Here is a 20,836-nt window from a genome sequence, read left to right as displayed (position 1 = left end):
CTTGCGCTAATCGGGAGGGCTTTCGGCTGGACTCTGATGATGATGATGGTGATGATGATGATGATGATGATGATGATGGCCGCGATGATGATGGTGGTCATACAGGCCGCATGTTAACGCCTGGACACGGCATTCCTAATATAATTATTACATCTGTACACCTTTTATTGAGATATTTGTTTGTATTATATGTTTGTGTTTGGACTCTTTTCTCTGGATGAAATCTTAAATATTTCCCATTAGCGTGGCCGATTTGGGATCTTGTAAAGAGTTGAAGGGTTTGTTGGATTTCTGGAGCTGCTCCCTGTTGGACACTGCGAGAGATTTACATATTATCACGTGATCTGTTTTTGTCTTTCTGTCTGTGCAGTTTTATTTTCTGAGCTTTTTGTTTGATTTGTTTCCAAAACGTCCAGCAGCTGAGCGGCTGCATGCCAACACTACAAGACATTTAAATCTGAACAACTTCTAAACGGTTATTATCACTCCAAACATTAACCATCTCAAATCTTTTATAAAACAACTGACGTAAAAACGTCATTATTAATTTAGCCACCAGCGAAAATCTTACAAACATCAATGTTTCTGTTTAATTCCTTTCAAATACGGTTAAGTTTCACGTCATTCTAACACTTACTGGCCTTATTTCTCTTTTTAAGAGGGACGATTTTCCAAAAGCAAAAGGTTATGAAAAAGGTAAGAATTGTCTCCACGGAATAAAACTAAAACACCCTATTTAATTATTCATATACTTTGTTACAAGACAATGCAGTAAAATTGTATTTCATATATTAATATGAATTATAATTCTAAATATTAATTATAAAAATGTGCTTTAACTGCATAACCTCACATGCATTTGAAGGTTATTGATATTAATAAGCAACTAACAGTTCTTCATTGATACCAAATGGACATATTAGGAATAGTAACAACTTAAAGCACCATTAAATTTACATACTTCCAGCTGATTAGAACGGGAACAAATCCTCTAAATTATTTCTTGATGAGTGGCTGAATCATGGATCCAGATTTATTTCACACATTTATATACTCACACGGTTGGGTTTTTTAAACGAGGATCACGGTGGGTGAAGATGACGATGATGATGAAGAGGAAGGTGATGTGGGGAGGCGCGTGTCCTCCCGCGTGCCCTCTGCACGTCCTCGTGGCTCTTTCATAGTTGTCGTTGAACCTTCACAAAGAGTGAAACATCAACATTTGTTACTGAGGGTTGATTTCGTATGACTTAATGCTCATTATTACGATTTCTGGCAGCTGGGTTGAGAACACCGTGTTTTTAATAACGTGTTTATTAGTTATTGAATTATTCAGTGAAGTGAAGGTTAGAGGAAGAGGAGGAGACAGCCAATCTGTGCGCAAATGGAAAGAATGCGCAAAGTGTTTGGCATTTCATTGCGATGTTTTTTTTCTTCTTTTTGCATTGTGTGCGTTTGTGCGTGTGCCCGCATGTGTGAGAGAGCGAGGGAGAAATTATGCACGCGTGCTCGTTTATGATGGAGGGGGGGGGGGGGGGGGTATGTGGGGGGAGGTGGGGGGGGGGTCCGTCTGCTTTATTGGACTCTATTTGCATAAAACAAAAAGTTGTTACACGAACAGTTGCTGCTTTTGTAGCATGTTGTTGTTTGTTTTTAGTGCACATTCCTGCGAGCTGCTCTATCTGTGTGTGTGTGTGTGTGTGTGTGTGTGCGCGCGTGCGTAAAGACCGACGGGCTCGTGCGCTTCATTTCGATTCACCGGGGACCCCCGCGCGCAACAAGAGCCCCCCGTGGGTGCAATAGTGCAAGCACAGACGGCGGTGATTGGCCAGAGGTTGATCAGATGGTGCACTTCCCCTCTGTGTTCAGTGGAACCTCGCAACCTCCCCCCCACCCCCCTTTCAGCAAAAACCAAATCTCGGATAAAGTAATGGCAAAACCACTTGGACTATAAAAGACAACAAATCATATTCCTCCGGACTATATACACCCCGTTGTCCCCCCCAATGAGTTCCTATTTTGTAAACTCAACTTTTCCCGTGTCTCTACCGGGAGGACAGGACTCTCTCCTGGGTCAGATACCGTTATATACCTCTGGATACACCGATCCGTTAAGACACTACTCCACCGCGGCCACATATGGAGCGGCCAACATGCAGGACAAGGTCTACCCGGCGTCCTACTACCAGCAGACGGGTGCGGCGGCCGCGGCAATCTACGGGAGGGCCGGCGGCGGCGGCGGCGGCGCGGCAGCAGCAGCAGCACATTGCGACTACAACACGGTCGGTGCTTTCTACAAGGACGCGGATGGCTCTTGCGCCTTCTCCAGCCGCGACGACCCGCCACTCTTCGTCACCCAGGAGCAGCGCAAAGCGGAGTGCGCGGAGCATCCGGGCGGCGCCATCGAGGACAAGTCCTCCGCGCTCATCTACCCGTGGATGCAGCGGATGAACGCCTGCTCCGCCGGTGAGTTACGAACGGGTTTTCCCCACTGTTGTGTTGCGTTGTCACGCCGCGCCGGAGGTGAAAGGAGCGGTCGTCACCGCGCGATGAAAGCGAGGCGCCCGGAGCCTCTCGGCAGCGGGCAGAACGCGTCGCGGGGTTTCGACGGTCCGAGAGCGGAACGATCCAATAATTAACGCAAAGTTTGAGGTTCTTGTTGTGAATGCGCGCGGAGCTCCTTCGGCTAAGACATCATCATCCCATACATACATACATACATACATACATACATACATACACGTGAAACCACGCGCACACGCGCACACCCACGCACACGGAGACTCGGCCTACATCCCCCCCGAATTTACAGCTTTTAGTATCACCTGGCATCCTCCAAATGGGCCCTTTTCTTGGTTAGAGGGACCTTAAACATTGCAGAAACACCCCGAGCAGCTTCTAAATATCCCAAATATCAGATAACCAGACTTCACGTATGAGCGTTGTTGATTACGATGCTCAGTGGGACTCACTGTAATGTTACAGAACATATGATGCTGTCAAAAGAGAGGAAATTCACCACGAGGGCACTTTTGCGCACCACGCTGCGTTCACATACATCCTGGAGCCCACAATAATGACATCATGAATGATGTTTTTTTTTTAAATAATAAAGCATAGGCAAAAGTAGATAAGAACTCACATAATGTGTGTCATTTGCATATGAAAATAACGTTATATCTTGCAATATATATACATTTTTAAACGATATTGGCTTTTGTGTAAGAAGGCTGTAACAGACGAGAAAATAAAAAATAACACATACAATAAAGTACAGTTAATTCCTTTATCTACACTAAGAAATATTACATTTGAATGTTTACTGTGATTTGGAGTTGAAATACACCTTCAGACATCTGAATCCTTACTTTATTGTATTCTTTCAGACACACCACTACAGATTTCGAGTGCACTCTCAGGTAGATTTTTCCTCCTAAACTTTCGACATTCACTGAAGACAAAACATTTAATTATTAATGAATGAATGAATTTAATATATATATATTTTTTTTTTCAGGTCCATTTGGCAACAGTGGCCGCAGGGGCCGACAGACCTACACCCGCTACCAGACCCTGGAGCTGGAGAAGGAGTTCCACTTCAACCGCTACCTGACCAGGAGGCGCCGGATAGAGATCTCGCACGCCCTGTGTCTCACGGAGAGACAGATCAAGATCTGGTTCCAGAACCGCAGGATGAAGTGGAAAAAGGAGAACAAGCTCCTCAATCCTTCAAAGACACCCGAGGAAGAGGAGGAGGAACAACAGGCGGAGAAAAAAGAGATAAAGGGACACTGAGGGGAAGGCGTGTGTGTGTTCGTGTGCACGCGCGCGCGTTCGTGTGCACACTGCCATAATAAAAACCATGTATACTTTTTGTGTAGATAAAGTGCTGCCGATGCCATGTTAGGGACGTGTAGGGTAGGCTTCATTTCCGTATCTGCACGGTGGTGTCTGCATTAGGCTGAAACCAGGTCCTCTTGTCTGTCCTTGTGCTCGTGTCTTGAGTTTGAGGGACCGCGTGCAAAATCCGCCAAAATGTAAATATGTTTAGTGTCACGTTGTTTTGTTTTTTTTGACAATGTCGTCATACCTCATTATCGTAGAGGCCTACTGAGTTTGTTCTTATTTTGTCCTTCTGCGGTGTTCGTTGTTCTGTAATAGTCTTAGGCTTGATGTTTTTGCAGCTGTGCCATCTGACATCTGTACAGACAAGAAATGTGACATGTTATTTATTGTTGTTCACCTCCGGTTCAATGCACATTTGGATATTGTGTGAAATATTTTGTTTAGGAAATTGTACATAGAAATAAAGGCTTTTTGATGTATATTGCAAGATCTCGTGTCGTCATTTTTTTTAAAGCGCACTATCGTTCTTGTACGTTATTCTAACCAGGTGCTGAACGTCTTCTGAAGCAACAATGAACCAATACAAATAACCATGAAACTCAGGGTAACGATGAAAAATAATTTCACGTTGACACTCCACGCGTTAAGCTGCCAGCAGCGCGGAGGATACGTCTCTGTTATGCGTTACCTGAGCCTTTTTGTGGCCTGCATCATCAGCGCGTTACAGGAAATGATGGATGGCCCCCCGCGGGCCCCGGGCGGCGCGTCCCCGCCGGAGCGATACCACCTCTGTCCAGAAGATGGCGCTCTCTGCCCGCTCGGGCTCTCGGGAGCGCAGCGGGGAGGCACCATTGACTGGAGCCTAACGACCATTATTTCGTCATCATTTGTAACCACGGAGCATGAATTACCTCTTGAAGTCATCAGTGAGGATTTACGACTGGTCAACAAAGGCACGTGATTCTCGAACGCTCTCCCATATTTGGCCGCATACCTGGCAAAGTACAGTAGGGGCTTCATTGCGTATAATTCATGATTGCGTCCATAAATCGTGCAAGCACACAGGATTATAGCGACAAAGATCTACAAATCGAGGCTTTAAAATCCAAGCAAATGAGCTCTTACTTTGTAAACTCGTTCTCGGGGCGCTATCCAAATGGCTCCGACTATCAGTTACTAAATTATGGGACTAACGGCGCTGTGAGCGGCTCCTTCAGAGACCCTGGCACCATGCACTCCGGGTCTTTCGGCTACAACTACAATGGCATGGACCTAACCGTGAACCGCGCCAACAACGGCGGCCACTTCGGGGCCGTGCGGGAGGATGCCCGGGGATTCGCGCCGGACGCCCGGTACAGACAGACGCCCAACTGCTCGCTCGCGTCTCCGGATCCGGTGCCGCCGCCGTCGTGCGCCACGGCCAGCCGCGATCCGCTGGAACTAAAAAGCCCCTCTCCCCCCTGTGACCGGAGCTCGACCTCGAGCGGCAACAATCTCAACAAAAACAACAACAACGGCGGCGGCGCGCTTTTCACGGAGATCGAGGACCCCTCCGTCAACTCCGAGACCGAGGAGGGCGCGCACGGCAGCGGCGGCTCCAGCTCGGCACCCCGGGCGCAGCAGCAGCAGCAGCAGCACCACCAGGATCCAAACGCCACCTCCTCCACCCCCTCATCGAATGATTGCCAGTCGCCACAAATATTCCCCTGGATGCGGAAACTGCACATAAGCCATGGTATATTCACGCCTCTAATAATATTGAGTTTGGACGGAATGTCACGCTGGACGGCGTGTCATAAATCTGTCAAGAGTGTTGCATGAGTGGGCATCTCGGTGTGCATGGAGACGGTGGGTGGTGGTATAAAAAAAAAAAAAACCCGGGTCAGTATTTTGTGGAGGTGGGTTCGGCTGGATGTTTTGTGGGGTGTGTGTGGTTTTTGGAACGTGCGCCGGCTAAAGGGGCTTTTTTTTGGAGTTGGAGCTGAGAGAGGACCGTGCGAGTGCCCGTTGTGTGTCGCATGCCTTCTCCTCGCACCCCGTCATGTTGTGACCCCTCCAGTGTGTGTGTGTGTGTGTGTGTGAGTGTGTGTGTCCGCAGGCTGCAGCTAAGCAGTGCAAACCTCCTCTCTTCGTTGTTGTTGTTGCTGTTATTGTTATTTAGTGCGGTTGCTAATTTGTTTCTGGCTTTTCTGTAAACTCTCAAATTGCTGTATAGATATGACTGGACCAGATGGGAAAAGGGCCCGAACCGCGTACACCCGGTACCAGACGCTAGAGCTGGAGAAAGAGTTTCACTTCAATCGGTACCTGACCAGGCGGCGGAGGATAGAGATCGCGCACGCGCTGTGTCTCTCCGAAAGACAGATCAAAATCTGGTTTCAGAACCGCAGGATGAAGTGGAAGAAGGACAATAAGCTGAAAAGCATGAGTCTGGTGACAGGAGGCAGCGCCTTCCACAACTGAATAATAATAACTTTTTTTTTCCCCCTTCTTGGTGGGGCAAGGGGGGGGGGGGAGCGAGGGTTGGGGGGGAGGAGGGGGGGGGGAGTAAAAGGAATAATAATATTTAAAAAAAAAAAAAGACAAAAAAAGGAAGAATCCTTGAGTTCTGTAAAGCTATAAAGCGCAGCACCTTTCAGCATGCTATTGTGATAGAAAAAGAAGTATTCTGTGGTCTTACAAATGCTATTTTTAGTTCCCTGTTGTTGTGCTATGATTGCTTGGATGTCACATTTGTAAAACATGATGTAAATATTATCGGGGGTATTAATTGTCCATGCTTTTTGCTCTCTCTCTCTCTCTCTCTCTCTCTCTCTCTCTTCCTAAAACTCGAAGGTGTTTCAACGTGAGCTCTTTATTGTGACTTCTTTGACGGTCTATCAGGAGTAAATTCATTGTACAGTTAAAAAAAAAAAAAAAAAAGCAAAAAAAAAAAACAAGTTTCCAAACCATATGCTGCTCTCCATTGAATGTACATCGAATGTATCCCGGGGCCATTCACAGCGCTTCAGTGGCCGATTTACTGCTCTTTTTGATGGTTATCTTGTGGCCACATCCATCCAAGTCCAAAAGCAAGTGTAGCTTTAGGGTATTTTGTGCAACTGTTATTATTCCTCTTATTATTGTTTAGAATAAGTATGAGCAACGCAAATGTATTCAAACCTGTCAATGTGATCAATTCTTAGTGCAGAGGGTTATTCTGTGGTTATAGGCAGTGATGTGAGCTTCTTTCGCCAATAAGCTTTTTGTATTTGTAAGTGAACTCATAGCGCTTGAAAAAAAAATAAAAGTTTCTCTCAATTGCTTTTGAACGTTTTCTCGACTTATAAAATCAGAACAAACAGGAATAAACATCAGTTTCTATTTTTGGTTCACATTTCAATACAACTAAACGCACCGATGGTTAAACTTTACACTTATAAAAGTGCCGGGTGAAACACGCAGATTTTTTTGAGACAAAGTGACGGAGGAAAAAAACTTTTTCAAACTTACCTCCTCCTCCGACTTCTCCTGCAGCGGGACGCGTGTGCGCCATGTTGGTGGAAAAAAATCCCCCCTAAAAAGCCCAAAAGAGTGGCTTTAGCTTACAGGTATATGGGCCAGAGTGAAGTTGGTAAAGAGATCCCCCCCTTACCAAAGATTGTATAGACCTATATTACTTACAGACTGAGAAAAGTCACGTGAGGTCCATAAAGTTGGTTTTATGGTTTTGGGGAGTAGACAATGTACTATATAATTCACAACCGTGAATGAAAGTGACGGCTTAACTGCGTGGATGGGACTGGACGGGGGAAGGAGGTGATGTCCACTTATATTTAGTTAGTTTAAGCTTCTGGGAGAACGTGGAGGTAAGAAAATGTTTCTGTTAAAAATAAAACATATTGCGGGTGCACAAAGGTTTTTTTTTATTTTTTTTAAGGGAGATTTTTAAAGCTGTGGTTCAAATTTATATTTTATTTTTAATAAAAAGTTGTCAGATAAAATACACATTATGTTCTAAATTTCTACCCGCAGAAAAATAAAATTATTTGACACTTTGAATTTCTTGAAATTGAATTTACAAACTTATTCTGTTTGGAAAAAAAAAAAGAAGTAAGGCCTCGTTTTCTGCTCAGCAACTTTCTCATGACCAAGAACAACAAAACCAAAAGTGCTTTCATTTTACAACAATGTCTTGCTTAAAATTATTCGCCTTTTAAAACTAAGTGGAGGATTTTTTTTATTTTTATTGTAGCTGTCAATAAACGAACTTGAAGCAGCTCCCCGGGTGATTTATCCCGAGGCGCCAAGTCACCGAGCGGCCAAAGGTGAAGTCCCGGACAACCCGAACCGGACTAAACACCAGGAAATCTCCGGGCTGCGCCTTATATGCACGTGTCTAATAAAACATAATGATGTTATCTACAGGAAACTAAATGCAATCTTTAAAAAAAAAAATCTTTTAAAAACTCATTTTAGGTAAAAGAAGAAGAAGAAGAAAAAAAAGATAAAGTTAAAACCAGTGGTGGGCTATATGGGTCCCAGACATTTCCCACCAATTCATAACTATTAAGTGGCAATTTAACCAGCGTAATGAGTATTGCATATTGATAGGAGTAATCTGTACCCGGATCTCATGCATAATTCATGTCGCCGGGGATCATCTGCGGGTCAGCAGACGATCTGAGGCGCAGATGCGTCAGGATGAGGAAGCGCTGCTGCTGCTGCCGCGGACACACTTTGCACTGTCACGATGGAGAGTGGGAGAAAACACACGGGATGACAATACCGTGCTCTTACTGCTGTGTTCTTACGTATTCTTAAATCTCCGTTCTGTGGTTTGCAGTTTCTTCTCTTTTGTCTGCTCTGCAACACCATTCCTTCAGTAGCTTTAAGGTGCGCAGATGCAGTGACTAATAAGCCACCAAGGCCCAATTTATAACCACATATTTGTTCTTAATGTGACATACTAAATACCAAAGCTCCAAATCTGCTTCAGAATTAGAATGAGTAAAATTAGTGCATTTGAGAATTGTATAAATCGAATAGGTCAACGTTAAACACTGTTTTAAATCCACCAGCTCTCCCGCGGAATTGAACACATTCATCGTGCCACAATGATGGAAAGCACGAAACAAATGTCAACCTTTTATTTCCCCCTTTTGTCCGGCCAGTTACCGTGTCACACCTGGAATGATGTCTGTGTGTGTGTGTGTGTGTGTGTGTGTGTGTGCGTGCGGTGAGGCGCTGTCGTGCCGTGGTCCCGCCAGCAGAGGGCGCCTCAGACCGAGCCGGGCCGATGATGGATGGCTTGTCTTCTCCTTCCCTTTTGGCTCTTGGGTTTTCTCTCACACGCGGCTTCCAGAGAGAAACCAGCGTGTTTATTGGTTCTCTCTTAACAGGTTTGTTCGCCCTGAGTGGGAGGAATAAACCTTTTAATGCTGCACACTTTGAGCTCCCTGAAGTTGTTGAGGAAAGCAGCTTTGGGGTATTTTGAGCTGCGATTGGGAGCCAATTGTACAAAAGTGTTTTAACATTATTTTCTATTCAGTCTGTGATTTACTAGTTTTCTATTTTCAACACGAGAAAGAGGATACAGCACATAATATATCCAAGTTTAATGAGTAACAAAGAGGGAAACCTATTTAATATTTCACATGAAAAGCATGAAGATATAATAGAGATTTCTATTTAAAAAACACTAGAAAATAAATCTAATCTAGTTCAGAACTTAACTTTATCTTCTCTTCTCTGACCTCATGACCCCTCAGATTTATCTGGTGACCCTTTGGAAGGGCTCGACCCTTAGGTTGGGAGTCACTAGCCTTTTAAAGCTCCACCCGAGCATTGAAACCAACACATTGATGTCTCCCACATACATTTTTCTGCAGAACGGGATACTCTGAGAATCTTTTGATTCTTGCAGATGTAATTCTTCAACGGGGAGTGGGATTCATAAATCACAACTTTAACTTGTAATGGAACATTTTTACACAGGTATTTGAACTCTAACAGATCAGATAACTTCTTGGTCAAACTTGGTTTCTATGAGCAACAAATATTTAACGTCAGGGATGTAACTGTTTCAGTTCTGCCTAAAAATTCCTGAATTAATGTTTCATAAAACATGAACTAATGCTTTATATATAATAACACGTTTGGGGTTGAAAGGTTCAACTTCAGATTTGGTGAAGGAAATGCGTTTTTTAATCATTTATTAAAACCTAAGGATGGCTCCATAAAGCACAGTATCTGTAAATGGATTACCAATAGATCATCACTTTAATACATTAACAGATAAAAGTGAATTATTCACAACAAAAATATAAAGAATGTGCTTATAAGTGAGTTATTTAAGAAAAGATCCCCATTGCTTCAGACGCTTCACGCTCTCAGAAGCTCTCATAGATGAACGTCAGACGCCACAAGTTCATGTCTTCAGTGTTCAGGTGATGCCGCGTCACCTGGAGGTCTGTGGCGTTGTGTTGGATGGTAATACGGGTTTAAAAGGTTGTTGTTGTTGTTGTTGTTTTTCTCAATAGGGAGCTGCAGGCCCCTCATGCTCTCTCTCCCCTCTCTCTCCTCTCTGGCTGAAGAAAATGACATCTGTGGAAGTTGGACGGCGCATTGAATGAGGCTCTTTGTTTCGGCGCCTCGTTTGTCTTCTTTTGAAAGCCTGTGAGTTCGAGGAGGAGTTTTAGTTTGCGGGGGGGGGGGAAATGTGAGGAGACCCCTCAACAAACGGCTCCAACAGACCGGACGCATCGGGGCTGACGAGAAGATGAAGCCGAAAGCAAAAAGTGAGTCACTCAAGATGTTTATGTAACTGTGTTGATAATAGAAGTGTTTCATTATTCATTAACAACAACAGACTGATGTGTTACAGCATTCAAATAATGATTAAATATGTATACGGCAAATAAATGCTGAATTCAGTCCAGTGTTGAGGGAGTAATCATGTTGTCATCATTCTTTACGAATGATTAATGGTGAGATTTGACTGTAGACACAAAAACAGTTATTATTAATTAAAACTGTGCTTTACTATACTATCATTAATTGTGTTTATTCACCGGCTTTAGGACGAATTCATATTTAAACATCGGAATATTACCAAGCATTTAATAAATACTTATTTGCTTATGAATGCTAAGTCACATGTTTAGAGGCCCGACCGCAACTGTTGAAGAAAAAGAAGAAGAACAAGAACTTTATGTTAGTTCCCTTGTGGAAATTAGCTTCAAACAGGTGCTTTTCAAACTAAGAACTATATTTAAATGATATCCACGGCTTTATAGCCCACTGGCTGTGGGAAGTTAATTTCTAATGAAGAAAATTCAAAATCTGCTCCTTGTGGACACCAGGATCCTGGTGTGAATCGACCAGAGGGGTTTGTCAGCAGTCTGACTGGACGGGTGGTGGAGGTGGTGGGCGTAGGAGAGGGTGGGGGCTCACGTGTCCATCACAGGCGGCCTGAGGAGCTCCACCGCGGTGATGAAGGCGTTAAGTGCAGCTCAGGGATTGTTGTCTCGTCTGAATAATAAACCACGGGGATCAAACGTGAATTTATGTATCTACTGTAAACAGACTCGTCATTTCATCCCCTTCCTCCTTCAGCCCCCTCATTTCATCTCCTTCCTCCTCCGGCCTCGTCATTTCATCTCCTTCCTCCTCCAGCCTCGTCATTTCATCTCCTTCCTCCTCCAGCCTCCTCATTTCATCTCCTTCCTCCTCCAGCCTCCTCATTTCATCTCCTTCCTCCTCCAGCCTCCTCATTTCATCTCCTTCCTCCTCCAGCCTCGTACATCACACGACAATTTAGGCTTTTTTCAGACAGCACACTTATTGCTGTTTTTCTTTGTATTCTTTGGCCCTTTTTATAGCACAGTGTTGGCTTTTAGAGATATTTATTGCATGCAGACGCAGAGATTTTTGACTTCAGTGCAAAAGTCTGAAAGTACTACATTAGAATATCAAAATGATACAGAGACACTTTATATTCCACGTTTGAGGACAAATAATCTAAATGAATGCTTTAGTTCCTCCATGTTTATCCACATTGAAATACTTTGTTCAGTCATTTCTGGATCGTAGCATATTGTCCGGTGGCGTTAAATGTATTCCCCTCTGAATTATGAAGGAGTAGAAGTACAAAGTAAAATATAAATATGCCAAAAATACTTTCTACCAATGCATGACACAATGTGGGATCAAATCTCAACACAAGCTTCCGTCAAGATGGCTGACAAGAAGGAGATTGAAAGCTTGCACTCCTTCTCATGGTCTGGATCAGCAGTCATCTCAGTGATGTGGAAGTTACACATGAACAAACTAAGAGAATGGGCCTCCTGAAAAAAAACCGTACCGGAAGTGGAGCACGTAGGAGCTCTGTTATCGGACCCAATAAACGGGCCACTCGCTTGTTCTACTCATCATTGTCCTTCAAATAAATCTCACGAATGAACAATAATAAGATGTCATGGCGCTGCAGCTCGCGGTGTGAAAGCTGTGATGGTTTCGTCTCAGAGATCAAAGGTGCTTCATTTGCATTAATTAACGCTACTCGGTTAAATATTACCTTTCAGAACCAATCAAGGCGATCGAGCAAAAGACTTCAAAGGCGCCGCCGATCGATGCCCCCCCCCCCCGCACCCCCCCCCTCCCAGCAGCCTGATGGTGCGCGTGAAACCGAACCGAGGCCTCAATATGAAACTTTTCAATGGACGCTTCTGCTGACCCCCCCCCCCCTCTTAACAGGGGGGCTCCTCTTAACAGAACATTTTCCTCTTTAAATCCACTTCAAATGGGCAAAAATATTCTGCTTTCTCCTGCCTCTCAATAGTCTTTTCATGCCGCTCTAATTGTCATAAAGACATAGAAGCCATAGACATAGGCCGCATATATATATATATATATATATATATATATATATATATATATATATATATATATTAATATATATATATATATATATACAAGACTATTTCCATATATGAAACTGAGCGTGCATGATCAGCAGAACGGCTTTTTTTTCTTCCCACACAAACAGACACACACACGTACACACACGTACACACACACACACACACAGGCTGACATTGTGCGCCATGCAGGGCGGTGTGAGCTGCAGAAACACTGTCCACTCTGCTTCACCCCGCCGGTACGCGAAGCCACATCATCATCCAAAGCGAGAGACGCTTCTTCTTTCCCTGCAGGGATTTTATTCTCATCTGAGGAGGCGTTTTTTTTTTTTTTTTAACCAAAACGACAAAAAAAAAAACAAGAAGAAAAAAGGATCCCAGGAAGGTGAGAGGAAGCCGGTGTGTGTTTGTTTGCGCGTGGATGGATGTGGCTTGTAGAAGGTAAGGCGGCCGCGGACTGGCTTGTGTGTCTCGATGATTTACGAGCCTGACTCCAGCCGCGGTTCATCCAGAGTTCATAAAGCTGCTGCATGCCTGCAGACGTTATTCTCTCTCACTGCGTCGCTCTCCTCCTTTTAACAAAAAGCCTGCTTAATAATTATGTTTTTTTTTTTCCGGATTTAATTTAATTAAGATGTTGTTGTTTTTTTTTGTTTCGTATCCTTTAAATTGCGTTTTAATTCAGGGGATACGAGGCGCACAACGGAGTTCTGTTGTATTCTCTGTTTTGATGGAGATTAATGAGATTTTTAGCAGATTGTGTTATAACATTTAATTTTTTCTCCCCCTTGAAAATGCTGCATGCAGACGGGAGCATCCATTAACTGACAAAAGGCTATTTATGAACAGTCCCGGGCCCTAATGTGGCCCATTAATGTGATTTCAGTAAACACACAACAAAAAGACAATGTATTTACTCGTATAATTATATTTAATGTATTTTCTATTTATGGGCCTATTTGTGTTAGTGCAATTAGGGTTGCTCTTTGCTATTTATTTTTCCATTGCTATTGCTATTAATATCGTGCCCTTTTACAAATACAAACAAAAGCCCTAAGAAATAACATGGTTTCTAGGTCATTTTTGTTAATTTTATTTGCTTCATCACAGAATTAAGAAGAGATGCAGGTCAAGCAATTATTTTATTTTCGAAAGGATTGAACAGAGATCCTTTTCTCCGTGTTTTTTCCCTGCAGAGGGGGTCACTTCCACCCAACTCCCATGTCCCCGTTGGCTGTCAGGCCACGGAGAGGCTCGCTATTCATGTCAGCGCACTATTCAGTTGATAAGATGGATCATGTGGTCTCCTCCCTGATTCCCCGTCTCTCTCTCTCTCTCTCTCTCTCTTTTTTCTTCTTTTCTGGATCCTCTCAGGCCAGAAGCTACAGAGATCTCTGGAATCCCGCCATGTGACATTTGGCTTCCAGCGCTGCGTCAGAAGGTCAAAGGGGGCCCCGGTGCTCATTCGATGGAAATGCAGAAACCGGGCGCAGCACACCACCCCCAGCCACGAGACTTCTTCCACGGAGAGCCTCTGCAGGATGTCGGCGGGTTTGGTGGCGCAGCTTCGCGGCACCAGGTGGAGTTTCCGCGGAGGTCAAAGCAGCAAAACCCCAGGTTCCCTGCGAGCAAAAAGGTGTTCCCCTGGATGAAAGAGTCCAGGCCCTCAAATGAGAAACAAGGCCGCAGAGCCGCAGGTCTGTATGACGTCACGAGTCCTTCTCACTCACGTCCCCTCTAACGAGCTCTTAATGGAGAAATGAGTTCATAGTTTCTCCTTTTCAGGTTCAAACCAGCTGGGGGCTTTTAATGAAGCTACATCAACTCATTAACTCTTATTTAACGCCGCCATCTTTCTTTTTAGAATCATAATGACATCACATGAATAGCAGTTCAAAATACAAAATTATAACAAAACAATGAACGCATCTAGACAGTAAAAATGAACACAAACAAATGGATTATTATGGATTATTATTATTTCATTTTAGAATAGTAAAAACACAAAAGCTTCTTTTCATAATCCATATTTTTAAGGCCTCATGATAACTTAGGCCCTATTTTTTAATACATTTGTTTACATTCTATCCGATCCACCCACTTATTCCACTACAGAAAACCTAAGAAACGGGATGAGTTCATTGTGGAATATTTGACCTAAGTAAACAACTTTGTGAGGTCTTATTTTATTTTATTTGTCTCTATTATCTCGCTATGTTGCTTTTCTATTGATTACCTTGTAGTCACCAATGTAACCTTCATTTTTTTTACAGAGAAAAGTTGACTCTTTCTTTCATGACTGTCTTCCCGTATAACCGCTCCGTCTCCACAGACTGCACCGTCAGCGAGTGGAGTCCTGGCGCGACACCGGCCTCCAAGAGAACGCGCACCGCGTACACGAGCGCGCAACTGGTGGAGCTGGAGAAGGAGTTCCACTTCAGCCGCTACCTGTGCAAACAGCGGCGGGTGGAGATGGCCGCCCTGCTCAACCTCCACGAGAGACAGATCAAGATCTGGTTCCAGAACCGCAGGATGAAGCAGAAGAAGGACGAGAGGCTGCAGGGCCCCAACACCAACACCACCACCACCACCACCGCCACCACCTCGTCCTCCTCCCCCCCGTCCTCTCCCTCCGCCCCGGGCAGCCCCACCCTGTCGAGCCTGGGTTATGTCCATCTGGGAGGGGATTTCCAGCCGGCCTCCCCTCCGCCCGAGCCTCAACCACCGCACCCGGCAGAATACTCCAAATACCCCGCTGCCGGCTTTGGGCACGACCCGCAGTTTGTCAACGTGCTCTACGACACACACGCCTCCCCGCGCTGCACAGACCCGGATGTAGATCTCAACGGGTCATATTTCCAGCAGAGCTGCACGCAGGACAGAATCATGCAAGCTCCAAAACTGACTCATCTGTAGCGGAAACACCTCCTTTAATATATAGAAGAAGCTTGGTCTTGATGCATGCATTTTATTAATAATGTATTGCAAGAATTCATCTGGATTTTAGTCTCAGGTCTTATCTATTTGTATTTATAAAGATTTATTCGTTTTAATACACATTATCGTGCTTTTTTTCAGCGACATTCTGTGTATCTCAGATTAAAATGTGCTACGCTGTTTTTTCAGCTCCATAAATAAACGCAAATTGTTGAGATCTCACCAGACTCTCCTGTAAATAGTCCTCTGTACAGAAAAAAAGCCTGTGAAGCAGCTAAAGGGCTTCTTCCTCTTTTCGTTAACGCTCGATTAGCACTTGGGGTCTGTGACATCAGATGAACTCAGTCAGTCAGAGTCCTTACGGAATGTGACAGTTTTCTTTGGGAAGGTATTAGATCATATTCTCGGTGTCGTTAAAAAGAAGTGCAGCTTATTTTGTTCTTGAGTGGGTCTTTTGTTCTTTTTATGGGCGAAGTGGGCCACACAAGCTGCCAATCTATAAAAAGAGCGCGTGATGGATCACTGGATCCACCGCGCTGCTTCGGCCTCGGAGTCCGTGCAAATGCCTCTCAAACTTAAAATGGACATTTGTTTTAAACAAACATAAAAATAAACATCGTTCATTAAAACGCTTAAAGACAGATTACACTTTTTATTTTAATTGCATATCACGTGTTTTTTTTAGTGGCATTGAGCTTTAGTTAAATAACCACTTTAGCCGTCTTTCTACGGGGACTCTTGACATCTTCAGGACAACAATAACCCCTATTTTCTTATATTTAAGGCCATTGTTTGAGCAACATGTATGTAATACGAAATCCATATCATTATTAGAACGTTAGATCATTCGGAGCCCTCGTAACTCCGCCATCTGACACTGTGTCCCGATGTTTGTGTTCTTATCAGATGGATGAGTGAGTTTGATTGAAGCGTTTGTCATGTAAATGCGAGCCGTTTGATGGACGAGCCGCGCAGACTTGACAGAGTGCTGCGGGTCCTTTGCCATTGGCGTTTAGCGGGTCACATGGTGTGTCAGGAAGGTGATATGAGCGTGGAAGGCAGTTTTACGGCTTTGACATACTACCTCGAAGGTTTAGGGCAAAGGGAGCACCGATTAATGAGTGCTCGGTCTTGATCAGTTGCGAACAAACAAAAGGCCCGAGGTCCAGGATGAACTCCTACTTAGACTACCCGGTGTGCAACCGGGGAGCAAACATTTTCAGTGCCAAGGCCGGATACCACAATTTGAACCATGGATACGCGTCGTCCAACTCGTGCGCAACAAGTGAGAGCTACGCGCCGGACGGGCGCTTAGTCGCCGCGGCCCCCGCGCCGCACCAGAGCCCGGGTCTCCCGCTGCACCACCAGGCGCACGTCAACCTGGACCTGCAGTTCGCCATGCCGGGCAGCTCCGTGTACGGCTCGGCCCTGGAATACGGACATCACCAGTACGGCCTCGCGCCCGAGCAGGACCGGGCCTTCCTTCACGCGCAGGTCTCCCCCGTCGGATCGAACCTGGGCCCTTACGCCGGGGACAGCTGTGGCCCCGGAGCTGCGACGAGCAGCCAGTATCTACACTTTGGAAACGGGGATCAGAGGCAGCAAGAATACCAAGAGAGTGTTTACACGAGGTTACCGCCCCACGGAAAGGAGAAGGACTTGGACCAAGTGGAGGACACCTCCAAAACATTCGACTGGATGAAAGTGAAGAGGAATCCACCTAAAACAGGTTGGTTCATGCTGAGAGTGAAGCAGTATTCAGAGAAACCCGCGAGGCCAGTGACGCACAGCGCGGCGTGAGCCGCGTAAAAGCACGTGTCATTTGTCGTATGACGGCCAGGTGTATGTATCAGAAGAAAATGTACCTGACGACTAATGTTGTTATTCCTTCTCCCCTGTTTCATTTACATCCAAACGCCATCAGCCCAATGCCCGTCTGGTTCTTTTTCTCCGTCACCCATTGATCCATCCATCCATCCATTTGTCTTTTCCTCGCAGCGGTCCTGTCGGAGTTCGGCATCACCGGGCAGCACAACGTGATCCGCACCAACTTCACCACCAAGCAGCTGACCGAGCTGGAGAAGGAGTTCCACTTCAACAAGTACCTGACGCGCGGGAGGAGGGTGGAGGTCGCCGCCAGCCTGGAGCTCAACGAGACGCAGGTGAAGATCTGGTTTCAGAACCGCCGGATGAAGCAGAAGAAGCGCGAGAAGTCGGCCTGCGTGTTGGTCAGAGCCGCGGCCCCCCTCCCACCCGCGGGGAAAGTCACCGGCACCGACAGCTCTCCGACGGGCAAAGGGAAAGACTGTGAACCGTGATGTGACTCTCCAGTAAAAAACAAAAAAAAACTATTCGACTGTGGGCCTGTGCAGTTTTCCAGTTCCAGGATGAGTATGTCTGTGCTCATGGTGCAATGATTAAAGCTCAATGGGATTCTATATGTGAAACTTTTGAAAAGTGGGATCAAAGTCTTTCCATCCGTTGTTTTGTTTGTATCCTTCTTTTCATTTGTGTTTGACCGCTGAAGTACTCGGTGTCATTGTTTGCACTATTTATTTACAAGGTATTTTCCAACAATCTTTAATTTTTTGTTAGCTCAATAAAGTTTATAAAATGAAAATAAAGTGTTTAATTTGTAATCATGTAAGAACATGTTCCCACTTTTAATTAAGATACAGAACCTTAAATGTTTTCCTCTTATTTGAAAAAAATATAAATGTAAATAATAAATGGCTGTAAATATGAATGTTTTTGAGTTGCATCCCAAACTTCTTCCATTAATGGTCTCGTCAATATCCCCTTGCATAATGTGACAAGAGGTATCTTTCACAGCACACAGGGTGGTTCCCAGTGACCTTTTCACCTTCAAATACCTCCAGGGGCTCTAAACATGACAACAAACTCCAGGGAGCCAGGTCTCCCCCTTGATTTGTTACCCAAATTCTGCTGTGACGCATCTGACGCGGGTTGCAATGACATCCTGCATTTTTTTTTTCTCAACGTGTTTCAATCAAACCACCACATCTTTCCCGTTGGAATCCAAGGAACCGAGTCGACCACTTTCACGTCTCGGCGCTCTCTGCGGCTGAGGAGCAACGTTTTGGCCGGACGCGGCCCACCTGACGGTGAAGGGGGGCAGCAGTTTCAATATTTGCACTGGGTGAATATATTTGCCCCGGCAGCACTGGCCTGTTGGTCCCCCCCTTTCCCCCCTTCCCCCCCCCCCCCCAAAAGCAACGGTTCACGCAGAGTTCAGGCTCACATGAATGCAGAGTCAATCAGTCAAGGCACCAGAGGTGGCTCGGAGAACTCGACTCTTGGGGCCTCTCACGCTTGAGACTCCGGCAGGTATTTCTCTCACGTTTGAACTGAGGAGTAAAACGACAGGCCCGTATGTGAGGAAAACACACCAGTGACAAAGAAGCCATATGATCTATTGTGATATGGATATTCAATTTAGCCTTTCAATGCGACATTTGAGGTTTTAAATCGGCCCTGAACTGACGGTGACTTGGAGTCGACCTTCCTGAGATTTAACCCCTGTGAGTCAGAGCTGAGGTTACACCTCAATATTTAGCCATTTGGTCTACGGTTTATGCACGCTAAAAAAAACTGTAAATCAGCATCATTTGAATATCCACATTCAGCTTTCCTCCAGATACATTAGAAATGAATAGAGATCCACTAACAGAGGTTGCACTTGAACATCCACATGGCCCATTACTAAAAGAAAAAGGGCAGAGAGGTTTGTTGTCGAGCATTTTCTGATGAAGCCAAAAGCTTCCAAAAGAGTCACAAGGCCAAGGACTGGAGAGGTGACAATCTATAAGGCGAATAGTGACAGGTCCAACAACAAAAAAAGAGGGGACGGTGCAGAAAACAAGTGTGGGACTTCATTCCGGAGGTGTGACCCCTGCCACCTCTCCAGGTAATACCTCAGCGCTCCCAGCGGGCTCTCCATCTGGAGGTGTCAGAGCCGGTGCTGCAGCCAACACCGCAGAGACAGATGTTCAGCATGGGGGGGGGGGGGTTCACCTTCGGATTCAGCTCTCCGCCTTCTGCCGGCAGATCGTAGGGCGAGGAGATGAGAGGAGAGGAGAGGAGAGGAGAGGAGGAGAGGAGACGGTGGTTAATGAACACAGAGGGACAAGAGGGAAGATCATTTATGATGGGAGAAAAAAATAATAATCAAAAGCTCTGCAGCCGACTGCACAAACACGAGGTCTATTAATACACCCGACAGCCCGACCTCTCTCTCCTCAGATATCTCACGCATCTTTAGCCCCCCCCCCCACCCTCCCTGCACTCTGTTTGAGGTCAGCCCAGCACTGTTTGTACCCCATGCGGCTCGCAGTTGTCGCAGGCTCTTTTACAAGTCTATTGCCATGCTCACTTCCTTGGTTTTCTACCGGTTCCTCTGTCGCATGTCACTCTGCAGGGTCCCAGGGCTTCAAAGGGGAACCAGATACAGTATTCATGGGGATAACGGGGGGGCTGGCCATCGAGGAGATACAACAGGGGAGCCGCCTTTATTGCTAGTGTTATCAAACACGGCTTATTTGAGTTATATGTCATGTAGAAAGTGTATTTTTCAGCATTACTTTAGTGGATTCATGTTATAAAACATGTCGGATGTATTCAGCGCTACAACGTGACGTCCTACTTTCATCGTGTTGTTAACAAGATGAAGAGAGGATTTTAACCGCCGACCGCAGAAAATAATGACGAAAATACTGATGAAAATAATGACGGTTATCTCATTATCTCTCATTAACCGCTCATCATTGAATCAATTTGCAGGTTCTTTACTTTAATAAATTGTTTGGTCTCTGAAACACCATTGAGAGAAAAAAATCCTAATTCCTAAAGCCCAAATCAAAGTAATTTAAAAATCCAAATGTAGTTCACCTGCTTTATTGTAACAGCACATTTCCTCATTTGAGAAACTGGAATCACCAAATGATTGTCATATTTCCCTTAAAAAAATGAGAACATAAATATATAGTTGAGTTATTGTTGCCGCTCTGGAAGATTTAAAAACAGCAAAAATGTAAATTCTAAAATTCAGCCCAAAGTGCTTAGACCCAAAGGCAGCATGATGATGAATTTAAATATCCATAGGCTTTATATTATTATGAATTATAATGGAAACG

At 44.9% G+C, this 20,836-nt stretch overlaps 4 protein-coding genes across 5 annotated transcripts; all 4 read left to right on the top strand.

The window, feature by feature from the left end:
- Positions 1-1,604: 1,604 nt before the first annotated feature.
- Positions 1,605-4,325, top strand: hoxb6b (homeobox B6b). 2 transcript variants are annotated; one of them, XM_037464699.2, is made up of 3 exons: positions 1,605-2,466; positions 3,387-3,419; positions 3,518-4,325. In XM_037464699.2, the coding sequence occupies exons 1-3, from the start codon at positions 2,007-2,009 to the stop codon at positions 3,793-3,795; spliced, it is 771 nt and encodes a 256-aa protein (XP_037320596.1). In that variant the 5' UTR covers positions 1,605-2,006; the 3' UTR covers positions 3,796-4,325. The 2 variants fall into 2 exon arrangements, with proteins under 2 accessions (XP_037320596.1, XP_062416091.1); XM_062560107.1 differs by lacking the exon at positions 3,387-3,419.
- A 463-nt stretch (positions 4,326-4,788) lies between these two features.
- On the top strand, positions 4,789-6,320 carry hoxb5b (homeobox B5b). The gene is made up of 2 exons (XM_037464697.2): positions 4,789-5,581; positions 6,062-6,320. The coding sequence occupies exons 1-2, from the start codon at positions 4,879-4,881 to the stop codon at positions 6,307-6,309; spliced, it is 951 nt and encodes a 316-aa protein (XP_037320594.2). The 5' UTR covers positions 4,789-4,878; the 3' UTR covers positions 6,310-6,320.
- An 8,716-nt stretch (positions 6,321-15,036) lies between these two features.
- On the top strand, positions 15,037-15,882 carry LOC119213016 (homeobox protein Hox-B3-like). Its single transcript, XM_037463995.2, has one exon. It carries the CDS (start codon positions 15,042-15,044, stop codon positions 15,660-15,662), a length of 621 nt encoding a protein of 206 aa, XP_037319892.2. The 5' UTR covers positions 15,037-15,041; the 3' UTR covers positions 15,663-15,882.
- A 524-nt stretch (positions 15,883-16,406) lies between these two features.
- Positions 16,407-18,006, top strand: hoxb1b (homeobox B1b). Its single transcript, XM_037464018.2, has 2 exons — positions 16,407-17,412; positions 17,682-18,006. The coding sequence occupies exons 1-2, from the start codon at positions 16,854-16,856 to the stop codon at positions 17,999-18,001; spliced, it is 879 nt and encodes a 292-aa protein (XP_037319915.2). The 5' UTR covers positions 16,407-16,853; the 3' UTR covers positions 18,002-18,006.
- Positions 18,007-20,836: the final 2,830 nt, after the last annotated feature.

The sequence above is a fragment of the Pungitius pungitius genome, chromosome 21, assembly GCF_949316345.1.
Source record: "Pungitius pungitius chromosome 21, fPunPun2.1, whole genome shotgun sequence".
Classification (NCBI taxonomy): Eukaryota; Metazoa; Chordata; class Actinopteri; order Perciformes; family Gasterosteidae; genus Pungitius; species Pungitius pungitius.
This window is presented reverse-complemented; position numbering and strand designations above follow the sequence as displayed.